General features: G+C 43.3%; 1 protein-coding gene across 8 annotated transcripts in view; it reads right to left on the bottom strand.

Moving 5' to 3' along the window:
• Positions 1-13028, bottom strand: part of FN1 (fibronectin 1) — a 72831-nt gene that overhangs the window by 49679 nt on the left and 10124 nt on the right. For all 8 annotated transcript variants that reach the window (XM_028704602.2, XM_077919284.1, XM_077919289.1 and 5 more), the window contains exons 6-10: positions 11579-11737; positions 9839-10030; positions 9157-9336; positions 4916-5092; positions 4245-4397 (exon numbers count right to left, since the gene is read on the bottom strand). In XM_028704602.2, coding sequence (XP_028560435.2) covers positions 4245-4397; positions 4916-5092; positions 9157-9336; positions 9839-10030; positions 11579-11737 — 861 coding nt within the window. The remainder of the gene's footprint in view (positions 1-4244; positions 4398-4915; positions 5093-9156; positions 9337-9838; positions 10031-11578; positions 11738-13028) is intronic.

The following is a 13028-nucleotide window of genomic DNA, read 5'->3' as shown; positions in this document are numbered from 1 at the left end:
AGTACAATATTTGTGCTATTGATTACTTTGAACAAATACAGGTTACTGAGCTCTCACCCGATTAATGGTGCTCTATTGTGAAACAAGTTGCACAAGTTTTTCCAAAGCACAGCAAAGCCACCTACAGAGAATTAACCAATTTTCACATAAATACAGAAAACTATAGGTTTACACAATCAGGTTAAAATACTCCCTGATCCACAAGCTTGCATTTTTTCTTGGCACGGAGCTTCTGATGCGAGAAATAAAATCTAGACAATATGCAATTTCTATAAAGGGCTCATTCTCTAAAACCCCTTAATCAAGTCTCTGACCACTATCCTGCTGTTTCTTCTACAAGGCTATTAAACATCAGGCAGCAAAGTACTACTACTAAATATAATGAGTATTATATTTGGGACCAATGTGCTTTCTCTCTTGCTTCAATCCTTAGTCTTTGTTTAAAAACCAAGCAGGCTAAAGAGAAGAAATAGAAACAACTGCAAATCCAGGCTATGGCCTTGCACACACCCATACAGACCTTTGACCTGAATATTAAAGAAAAGCTAGTTTTATGGGTGCAAAATAGCTGTATGCATCACTTGCATCCTCACCAGCCTTATAATCTCCTTCATGCATACTGTAATAGAACCCTGTTTCATTCGATCGACTGAAATGCTAACAGCTGACACCCTAATGCAGAGCTGTGAATCGACCGTATTTCATCTTTAGAGGAAAGTGATTCAGGCATTTAAACCCTACCCACTGATGCTGCACAGCTTCCCTGCCCTCAACATCCAAGTGCTGAGAATGGACAAAAGGGAAAGACACTCACAATATCACCGAAGGTCAGGTCGTGTGGAAGTCCATGCAGAGGATTCCCCCTCAACTCAGTGTGTGGGCTGAGGAAGTGGTGCAACAAATGGGCTGCAGCCAGTGTCACCCCCTACAGCCCCTTTTCCTCACGGAGCCAGTTGCACGTGGAGGGGCTTCTGCTCACCCAACACTCTTGTTGGTGTGTATGTGTGTTTTAACATTGGTTCTTTCATGCTATAATTACTCTCGGTATCAGTCTTCTAGCCTGGGTGATATATCAATATATCACCCAGGACTGGTATGAGGGGCAGACCCCAATAATGGTTTAACTCAGTGAAACTGCCACCACTCCTGAGTCCCTCCAGGACCCAGTGTGCTGAGGGAGAAAGAGCTGCAGCTGGGCGATAGAAGCAGATATCCTGCTGAGTAAAACCACCATCACAGTCTGCCCCATAGGTGCTGACTCCATGGGGCCTGAGGGGGCCCGAGCCCCCTCAAAAATTCGTTTGGGGGGGCTCTGCCCCCCAATAATTTAAGAAAATTATTAGTTATATTATGCTTTGTAAAATCACAAAATTATGTTGGTATTTTTTATTTTCCTTGTTTGACGATAGTTACCTTTTAAGATACATTCAGTAATGAGTTAAAACAAAGCCACTCCCGATCTAGAGAGGGGGTGGGGTTGCAGGCTCTCAACCCATCAACAATCTCGCGAGAAGCGGGGATTCCCCCTAGCTCATTAATATTCACTGCCCACGGCGGCAGCCAATCAGCTGCCGCAAAGGGCGGGCCCTCACAGGTTCACTTAAGGTCGGGGCAGCCCGGGGCTCGCCCCTTTCGTTCCCCCAGCAGCAGCGGTTTGGAGGTCTTGGGCCCCCCCAATATTTTTTATAAGTCGGTATGGGCCCCCCCAATATTTTTTATAAGTCGGCGCCCCTTGTCTGCCCCTCATGCCAGCGCAAATGGAGAAACAAGCTGCATCCATCTTTGGCCACGTGTGTGTGTGTGTGTGTGTGTGTGTGTGTGAGAGAGAGAGAGAGAGAGAGAGAGAGAGAGAGAGAGAGAGATGCCTCTTTCTTCTGAGAGAAGGAGGATGCTTGCCTACCAACCCTCACATGCCGGTGAAGGCGGAAGAAGTCCTGCAATCGGAGTCTCTCAGGCTCTATCACAGGATGGGCTCGCTCAGCTGTGGGGCAGGAGCCCTCCTACCCCCCAGCTGAGTGGACCTGGTTCAGCTGCTTTGGCCCCAACCAGCAAAGCACTGGGGACAATGCATCTTTTTTCAGCATCACGGTATATCGCCAAAGCATGATGTTTGGCTGGTGATACACCCCAGTGTTGAAAACCTAATATCGCCCAGCCCTGTTCCCAATTTCTTTACAAAGGTTTGAGGGGGGATACTGAATTTCATAAAAAGACTGAAAAGCCAACACAATTCAAAATCTTAAAATGTATTTTGCTTTCCTTCCAACACCAATCCCTCAGGTGTACAGAATAACAACTGGATCGCCTAGGGGCAATAAAAATCAGCTTTAATTCTGAATCACCACTTCAGTGGAGAGTACAGTATTAACACAGCAGGGCGAGCACAACTAGAGATCACTCTAAGCCTACCTACACTTTGGGCAACACTAACACAGGGAACTGGGAAGTTACGGAGCTATATAACGTGCCAAAGAAAAATCAGGAACAGACTGTCCCCTATAAATTATATTCCATTTCAGCAGCAGCTGGAAGTCTTCTCTCCACCCTGTTTCTTCTAAACAGTAATCCACTGGTGTGAGGCAAATGCGAGATGATGAAATGTCTGCACTCTCACCTTCTTTTATTTTTCTTTCGTGCTGTCTAAGCATTTCTCTATCCATAGACTCAGGAACTTTCAGTAGAATTTCCTACCCAGTTTTCCTGTAGATTAGTGATTCCTCCTCATCCAAGGAAGATATCACTGAAGAAGGGAGAGTAGCTCCACACTCGTCCTTCGGCACATCAGTACCAAGCAAACTAATCTGGGAGTGGTGTCTACATGGTACCAAAAGGGTAGATACAGGAGATCCTATACTAAAGCGCCTGAGATTCTGTTTATGCAAATTAGTATGCATGCATTTCATCTGCACATGCTTTATCCCATTTCAAAGGGGATGTATTATATTTACTCAGCAATTATTTTCTTTTTTCAAGGTCAGAAGTCTGAATGCTGGCTTTGGGCACCATCCAGCATTGGAGTACGAAGCAGCATTTGCGAAGCCACAAGATCAGCCTGAGATCTCAAATTGCTTGCGGTGCGTATGGCAAAGCAGCAGAGAAATGAGTGCCATATTGTGGAGCTGCTGCAATTTACACCATCCCAGCAGACTGGCAGAGGACCACCAGCGTCACCTAAACTTCCACCCCTTCATGGTGGAGCCAGTTTGGCACTGCCTTGTGCTGACCATCGGATTTCCAAGCCCAGCCTCACGCTCTCCTGTGGGCAACTGCAAGGAGACAAAAATGGTCTGTACCAGGCCTCAAATGCACAAATGGTAAAGAAGGATTCAAGAAGTTTGTGTGAGAGATTTTTGTCTCAGAGCAAATGTCTATGTGTCTCTAGCGATTTTCAGGAACTGAAATTTTCCACCAGAGACTGCTACACTCCTCATAAGATTTCACTCAGGAGAGCAAAGAGCCTTGCCCATTATTACTCATAGCTGAACTAAATGCCCTGAGTTTTGCAGGGATTCCCTCAATTCCCAATGAAGCCAATGGAATAATGCAATGTAGAAATTAATAAAGAATTAAGAGAGCTTTATCATATCTGAAGAAAAGCAATGACAAACCTAAACAGCATCTTAAAAAGCAGAGACATCACCTTGCCAAAAAAAGTCTGTATAGTTAAAGCTATGATTTTCCCAGTAGTGATGTATGGAAGTGAGAGCTGGACCATAAAGAAGGCTGATCACCAAAGAATGGATGCTTTTGAATTATGGTGCTGGAGGAGACTCTTGAGAGTCCCATGGACTGCAAGAAGATCAAACCTATCCATTCCTAAGGAAATCAGCCCTGTGTGCTCACTGGAAGGACAGATCCTGAAGCTGAGGCTCCAATACTTTGACCACCTCATGAGAAGAGAAGACTCCCTGGAAAAGACCCTGATGTTGGGAAAGATTGAGGGCACAAGGAGAAGGGGACGACAGAGGACGAGATGTTTGGACAGTGTTCTCAAAGCTACCAGCATGAGTTTGACCAAACTGTGGGAGGCAGTGAAAGACAGGAGTGCCTGGAGTGCTCTGGTCCATGGGGTCACGAAGAGTCGGACACGACTAAATGACTAAACAACAACAACAACAAAATCATATCTGAAGATTACCTACCCCCTTGTACCCACATCATATGACCACTCTAGATTAATCCTTGTCATATGGACTGCAAATGGCTGTATCAAGTTGAGTATACAAGCAGAAATGGGCAAATACCTCTAAGTTGAGAATAAGCAATGCAGGTCCACTCTCCACGCCCATTTCCCATACAAGTGCACCTCATCATATGGCCCATGTCATGCTGTTTGTCCCACTGGTCTCCAACACGGTACATGACTCCATCATTGGTGGTACAGATTTCCTCATGAGCTGTTCAAGGAATAATAAAGAGTGAGGTTTGTTTGTTGGGGCCTGTGTTTGTGTATGCCATACTTCATATTAAGCAAAGTACAGTGGCAATCTTCTTTTATGAACAATTTCAAACAATTTTGTTAAAATATTTGAACAAATTTTCATTCTGTCTTACTGATTCCACAAGAATTTTGATATCAATGTGTTTGCTAAAGTTGTAATGTAAAACTATTTCAGCAACGCATATCAAATGAGATTAATTTACACTGGGAGGGGGATGCAATTTGGAATTTACAGCTACTGCTGAAGCTTGCACTCTTATTTTGAATTAAGGAAAAGATGCATTCCCACAAGGTTCTAGATTCCAGAATGGAATATTGGCTGAATATGATTGAGGCTAATATTTATAGACAGCTGCTGAGGCTTAGTGATCTTTTAGCATCACATAGACAAAATTATTTCACAATCCACAAAGAATTAGAGCACCAGTCAAACATCTTAGTACTGGACTCTCATTAAATATATGTTCAACATACCTGCCATGGGACAAAATCCAAATTTTTGATCAGCGTCATAGTTTGGGGTGGTTCCACACCACTTCATACTGTCTCTTCGTCCCTCAGAAGTGCAGTCAGTGTAATTCTGGTTGTTGTAGAGGAAGGGGAAGTGGCACAGGGCACCATTGGAGTTACCACCACGTGTCTGAACCAAGACTGCAAGACAGAAATAGCCATTCATGGAAGTGGACATTGCAAAGCCTTATCTAGACTTCTTAGCATGACTGCCATTCACAGAGACCCATCTCCATAACATCACAATATTCAGGATAGTGGTGTTTTTGATATGTCACTTAAGAGTATGCAGTTTGCTGCAATACAGAGTCTTTGCTCTTAAGAAAGCTTGATTTGAATTCCAGCTCAGCAGGGCATTCCTTACAGAGTCCTAATCCTACACAAGCTCAAAAAACCTATACAGAGTTACCCTCAACCAAGCACATGCCCAATTATTATGCCCATCACTTTATTAGTTATGTGATTAAGTTATGTTCTTTCTGAAGAAAAAATTAATAAAATATTAAAATAAATTTGCGAGAAGACTTCATGTATCTTCAGCCACAGCCTTTGGTTCCTACACAGGGTTGTTGTGAGGGTGAATGGAATAAACTTGCAAAGCATCTAACCAATATGGTCTACACTCTTGTTAAGTTGCAAAAGCAGTCCTCCACAAATGGTTTTCTTCACCCTCTCAAAAAAAGTTCCTGGCGAATGTGAAAACCAAACTCTGCTCTCAAGAGTTGAAGCCAGATATGACTCCTGCTCACCCAAGAATTGTGAATCTAATACAGTCATCATTTTCATTCCCTGGTGCTTCAGAAATGCAGCTGATCCTCAGGCTTTTTTTAAAACAGGGCCTCATCTATGCTCTAATCTAGAGACTGGGCGGGAAAGATAAAGACACATCGCTGGAGCACTGGGAAACCGGAGCAGAAGATGTGCACTAAGAGACATCTCTCTGCTCTTTTAATTTTTGAATTTTTCAAATTTTACAAAACAATAAAAAAAACCAAAGCAAAGTACATATCCTTTGACTTCCCTCCCATCCCTTTGTGGGTCCTTATGTTATAATTATCCCCTCTGCATCTCCTTTATACTTCCGATTTTTACTAATCCTTAATTATTCCTTATTTCAATTCTTTAGCTACAAGTTTACATCAAACCTGCTAATGAATTTAATTGTTTGCAATAATTTTTCTAATTTTTCAAATAAACTATATATTTTCCCCATTTATTAAAAGTTAACTCTTCCTGGTTTTTAATTCTTCCCATGAGTTTTGCCATTTCGGCACAGTCTATTAATTTTATCTGCCACTGCTCCTTGGTTGGGGCTGTATAACATCTCTCTGTTCTTAATCATGTAAATAAAGGAGAGGGAGAGGGAGATAGAGGGCTATTTTAAGTTGGAGGCAATGGGAGGTCTTAACTCACTGACTTTACAGCTTCATCATAGTGCAGAAGTAGCTGCTAGGGCAGGGCAGGGACAAATTTACTCAAATCCTGGAAAACCAGTGGGATGGTGGGCAGATTGCCTGAGAGCAGAACCACTCTCTAAGCCTTTAAATAAGACCTTAACTTATATCCCTAATTACAACCCAATGGTTTAAAATAGCCAGTAAGACTAGGCAGATGCTTGTGTGGTTCTATTTTAATTATTCTTTCCCCTCTTCCATGTGGACCTTGACATGGCAACATTATAATCAATGCCACTCCCAGTTGCTAAAGGAAGCTCATTCTTTAAAAAGATCAAAGTGGGATAAAAGTAGGTGCAGCATGAAAGTAATGCCCCAATTCCTGGCCACAGAGTAGGCAGGCGCATGAGAACTTGGTTGTATTGAGAACTTGGTATGTTGTTGTTAGCAGCTGTTGTTACTTTTGGAAATGAAAGTGATGAACAAACATTAAGTAAACAAAGGAATGAAACTCAGAAATGATGGGGCAGCAGTGCTTACCTGACCGCTGGTTGGTTGTATTGCTGCTGCTTGCTGAGATGGAGGTTGAGGAGGAAGACCCAATTGCACTGGTGGAAGCACTGGACTGGTTTCGCTGGTGCATTTGCACCATGCCAGTCTTGCCTGCTACCTCACTCCTCTCCCTCCCAGTAAGCAGCTGACCACTGGTCCTGTCAGTGCTGCGTGCCACCAGCTATTGCAGTTCTTGTTACTAGAAAGCATCACCTGAGCTCTAATGCTTCCAGGGTTTTTTATTGCAACTAAAAGAGCTAGGAATATACTCATCTGAAGTAAGTATGCACTGGAGAACACATTTTACACAGATCATGACATTTACAAACTTTGATTTTGATTAACAATGCAATCACATCAGGTCTCCCTTTCATGTGATCTTTTAACCAGTGTGTGTGTGTGTGTGTGTGTGTGTGTGTGTGTGTGTGTGTTTGTTTATTTATTTATTTATTTAGGTATTCTATTCCTTTCCTGCCTTTCCTCCAGGGAGCTTAAAGTGATGAGTATGGGTCTTCTCCCTGCTTCCTGCCCCTGCCCCTTATTCTTACAAACCTGCAAGGCAGTGAGTTGACAATGTTTCAAGGTCATTCAGAGAGCTTCATGGTCAAGTGCATATTGGAACTGTGGTGTCACCAGTGCTAGTGCAATATTCTATAAACACTTGTGCACCTTGATAGCCTGTAATGGGGGACTGGAAACTGGAAGCTATAGCAAATTACACCAGCTCAGCTTCATTAACAATGGAAATAAAAAAAATGGAAGAAAAACACATTGTGGAGCAGCACCGGCACATTAGCAAACAAGATCAATTAACTGAGAACCCTAAAATCTGGGGAGAAATTCAGATAAGGAGACTCCAGCAGGCATCCTTTATCTGAAGCACTTTAGCACTGGGTGTATTTCTTTTGTATAATAGACAAATCAATTGTTTAAAAGCATTAACATCATTTGGACAGGCAGCTTCTGCCTTGGTATGATAAAGCTAGGAGCTCCACTCCCTGCTGCACTATTTCGCTCGACAGGCAGATCCCTGCTTTAATGCAAATTTCCCTCCCCATCTCAGAGGCAAAATGCTTTGGGGTGGGGGGTGGGGGAAAAGGCCACATAAGACTCAGGTTCTGTTTGCTGCTATATATGGCAACCTGGCTGCAGATTCAAGATCTAAGGAGTGACATCAGAGCATTGCACTGATCATACTCATGCGGCATCTTTCCCCTCAAGCCTAATATGGACATAGGTCTTAGTGGAATTTGAAAAAAAGAAAAGAAGCCAGTCAGACAACTACAGAGAACATGCCCTGGATCCAGGATGCAGAGCTCTATTCTGACTATCAGCTCCACTTCCATCCAATCTCCTTCCCCCACAAGACTAGGAGGAGCAAACTGCCATCGTAGGGGCTGGGGTATTCTTTGGGAGGGGAGGGCTGTTGCTGCTGGTGTTTTGTATCTTTCTTTTTGAATTTGTTGTGATTTATGTGGAAATTGTTCAGCTTGGTTTTGTATTTGCTAGTGTTTTATTTATTGTTTATAATTGCATTTTATGTTGTAGTTATGTGATTTTATGTTGTAAGCTGCCCTGAGCATGGTATGAACTGTGAAAAGGTAGCATACAAATATACGTAACTGCATATGCACATATATTCTCACTTCACATACTACTCCTTGTGCATTTCCAGGAACCAGATGATGAGACACAGGGCAGAAGCACATGAGTGAAATAAGAGAGTAATTTCCAAGCATTCCTTAGCCAATCATTCCTAAGAAGAATTCTCCAACCCAATCTCTGGAAGTGCAGTTATCCCAAGAAGAAACCAGTTGTGAACCTGAGTGGCGGATTCGTTTATCTAGATTTACATTCTCTTCAGACTATGGTCTGAGTGCCAGTAAACTGGTGAGTCATGTTACTGTTAATTCCAGTCTTATAAAATGGAAACATGCAGAATAAATAACCTGCCTGTGGCTATTTGGTAAGGACAAGAGATTTGAACCTAGGTTTCTGGTGTAGAAAAATACACCAGTTATGATTCAAATCCTACTTCTCATCCCACTCTACCAACACCCACCAGACTTTTATATTCTGTATTTCTTGCAGCTGTGTCTTCCTCCATCCTCACAAGTCACGTTAGGGGAAAAACAGTCCGTTACTGAATTCAGTGGAGCAATGGCAAATTTCAGTTAATGGGTCTGTGCCTCCGTGGACAGTGCTACCCTCCCAAAACCTTATTTCTCCCAAGTATGTATTCCTTTTAAAGAATTTTACCATTTTGTTCTGTGCAGAAAGAGTATTTCTTGTCCTGGTCGAAGTCTGAGGTTGTGCTGCACCAGAGAGTCCCATCAGTTCGGCCTTCAGAAGTGCAGGAGTAGAAAGTCCTCCCGTTATAGGTGAATGGCAAGACACAAGGCTCCCCATTGGCGTTGCCACCGTAGGTCTGGGTCACAGCTTTAGAAACAAACCTTTGCATCATTATCCTATCATCTAATCACAAGTACAATGCAATGCAATGTCTTCCTTAACAGTGAGCTTTTTTCTCCTTTTCCCTTTTTCATACAGCTTGAAGCTATCATAACTTACTCTACCATCCAACTGTTCTATTCAATGCTCTTGTATTCAATGCTCTCTCTCTGAGGAGAGATGTTGAATAGGGAGACTTGCTTCTCTAAACTATGATCACATCGTAGCAATAAGTGTTACATGGTGACTTACATGGTGACTCAGGCATAGTAGTCAAAGGAGATCAAAGAAATAGGCAGGGCACCTCAGTACCTTTACATGATCCAGCTGAGTCCTACTGTGGTCGGTAGCAGTGAAACAGCTAAGGTGTGATCCATTCTCCTAAGGTGTGCCAATCTTTAAAAGACCTACCTCAATCAAACCTAGCCCCTACAATTAGTCTCAAGTATCCCTAAGTGATAATCTTTTATGAATTTGAAATGCCTCGTACCTGTTTCCTGGCAGCTGACTCCATTGCCCAGACAAGTACATAGCATATGCTGGCTCCCCTGTGTCTTCAGCCATTGCATCCCCCAAGAGTAGACCATGCCATTGTCAGTCATGCAGTGCCCATATGGAGTAGGCTGGGACTGAGGTTGGTAGAGCGCCGTTCGCACATCTGTGATGGTAGCAGACGCAGTTCCTTCAGAGGAAAGTGTGATAGCAATTAAACCCTGCAGTTCACATTGCATAAAGCCAGGGCTGTCCCTTGATTAAATCATCTTTGCCAGTTAATTATCCCCTTTGAGTCACTTAATCAACCAATTAAAGTTTCATTAAATCTGCAAAATTTGAAATGAGGAAATAAAAGTCATTAACTGTTCAGCCTATTTTGTTTTTAGAACACGTTAAAGAAAAAGTAAAGGCTTCTCCCCAGCTTGTGGTATTCAGAGGCACCTTTGCTTCTATTCCTGTGTCCAACTTCCTTGCTGGAACAGACCAAGGGTTCTTATCTTCTATGTATTTGGGAAATGGTTTGCTCATTTGTTCTGTGTGTTCAAATGCCTCTCCAGTTATATTGCCATGAGGGTTCTCACTTTTCATCAATGTTGGGACCCCGGCTGTTGTTCTGAATCAATATGGCGGTCCAAAATGTGACTTTGGCACAATGAGTTCAAAATGTGCCAATTTGGAGACCACTGAAAATATTGTTGTCCAGTTTGGTGGTACAGTCTTGAGACATCATTGCCAAATTTGGCACAAGGGTTTCCAAAGAGAAGGAGGTGGTCTTCATCTATGTTTGCAGGCCGGGTGCCATTTTTTAATCAAGCTGGTGGACCAAATGAACCCAAATTAATCATTAGTTCTTCCATCCCTAAAAAATTATTCAGGGCAAGGTCACGTGGTCAGAGTCCTGGATTGGTGTGTGGGTGTATGTATGTGCACACAGCCCAAACTCTCACAAATTATACTATCAATTTAAAAGTCATCTTATGTTTGGGTTTCTTTGAATACCTGGGCCGCTCCAGGAACTCCCTGCTAGTAGTTTATATACAGCGTAACAGAGGACAGCCATGGCACCTGAAAAGCCCATAGGCTTTGTGATCTTCCAGCCCCCATCCCCACTCCTGCTACACACAGTCTGCAATTATTAAGAGAACAAGTGCCACCGCCTCCTACTGCTCCTCCCTTCTATACACAATCCTAGCTTAACCGACTTCTTCCCACAAGTAAAGGTAAAAGGTAAAGGACCCTGGACAGTTAAGTCCAGTCAAAGGTGACTCTGGGTTTGCAGCGCTCATCTTGCTTTCAGGCCAAGGGAGCCGGCGTTTGTCCACAGACGGCTTTCCAGGTCATGTGGCCAGCAGGACTAAACCACTTCTGGTGCAATGGAACACCATGATGAAAGCCAGAGCCCATGGAAACGCCATTTACCTTCCCATCACAGCGGTACCTATTTATCTACTTGTACTGGCGTGCTTTTGAACTGCTTAGTTGGCAGAAGCTGGGAGAGAACAATGGAAGCTCACTCCGTCATGGAGATTTGAACTGCCGACCTTCCGATCGACAAGCCCAAGAGGCTCAGTGGTTTAGACCACCCGCGTCCCTCTAAGTCCCACAAATAGAACAAGGACTCTTTTGTGAGAGGCTGAGGAAGGCGTAGGAAGGAGGCAGGAAAAAGAAGCAAATCAGTTACAGCACCAATGTGATGCATTTAGATTTCATGATCATATCCAGGTTGATCACCTACCTATGCCTGTGGTTTGGAGAGATGAATGCCTCTCGCACTTCCATTCCCCTCTGCCATTCCCTGTGCAGATGCACTGAAGTAGATTCCCTCTGTTGTCTTTCTTACTCCAGGTATCTCCAATTCTGTAAGATGTTCTGGTGTCCTGATCATTGCACCTGTCTGTAAAGGAAATGAAATCACACAATGGGGAAATGAAGCCCTTGCCATTTCAGCAGCCCGTGTGCTACAGATACCTTGATCCACTTGGACTGGTAAAAACATTTGATTTTTTTTCACACAGTCATTGATCTGTCATACAGACTGATCTAATTAAACACCAACAGTCTATTTTAGTTGCCAAGAATCAAGCGGAATTTATTTTTCTACTACTTTGAAAAATTTACATGCTAGTTAACAACGGATTGAGATAAATCACTATTTTGATTTTGCAATTATAGGATTAAAACAGAGAGATGAGTCAGTTGCCCAGTGACAGTTGTGGATTTTTTATCAAAGCCCATATGAGCAACTTCAACAGCCTGCTGCAGTTTGGACAATTATGAGAGGATAAATCCTGCCATCCAGATACACAGGCAACCCTCCCAGTAATGGCAAACATATGTATGAGACTATTAAAAATATACCTTAGGGCCAAAGAGGGGCATACTCTGCCCCTGGTCATGTACACTGGAAAACATACCTCCTGTGCCCTAGGAAGCAAGTGCCCAAGGAAGATACAAACTGGCCCATCCCTTGGTCAGTGAATAAATATTCTGTTCCAATGCTTGCCTTCCTCTACTCTCCTCCCGCCACATGCTGATAGCTTCAAGTCTTTCTCCTGCACACATTACCACACTCACCGCACCTCTCTGTGCAAGCACACATCGCCATTCATGCAGCTGCTTTCCCTGAAACAAAGTGGCACCAGGAAGTTCCTGACAGCTGAAACCCACCCTTGAGAAATGCAGTGTCATGGGGTGGGCACCCTCTGGAGACACTAGGGCTGGGTAGAAGAAAAGCTCTGAATCACTCCAAATGGTTTCTCAGCTGTTGCACTTTGGCCACAAAAACCAACATGTGGGAAATACTTGAGAAAACCATGAGATCAGATTGACAGAATACCATGGCTTAGCAAGGAAACTGGTCTGTGGTTTTATACACCAAGTTCATGTGTGTGAATGGAATCCTGGGAAAGCACTTTTCAAAACATTCAGAGCTGGGAAACAAGGAAACTTCTGTGGGAATAAAACATGGTGGTTTGTTCTAAGAGGCTTGCTCATTTACAAGGAGATCTCCATCCTTGGGTGGCCAGCAGCTGCATGCTTCATAAAAAGGCCAGAAAAGCTTCAATAAAACTAAGCTTTCTAACCGTACATTCCATCGGAAGTATGTTATATTGAGCTCAGTGGGGCTCACTCCCCAGAACTGGTGCCTGAATTTGGGGGGATCCCCCAAAATGACTACAACAGTG

This window comes from Podarcis muralis, chromosome 1 (genome assembly GCF_964188315.1).
Source record: "Podarcis muralis chromosome 1, rPodMur119.hap1.1, whole genome shotgun sequence".
In the NCBI taxonomy this organism is placed as follows: Eukaryota; Metazoa; Chordata; class Lepidosauria; order Squamata; family Lacertidae; genus Podarcis; species Podarcis muralis.
This window is presented reverse-complemented; position numbering and strand designations above follow the sequence as displayed.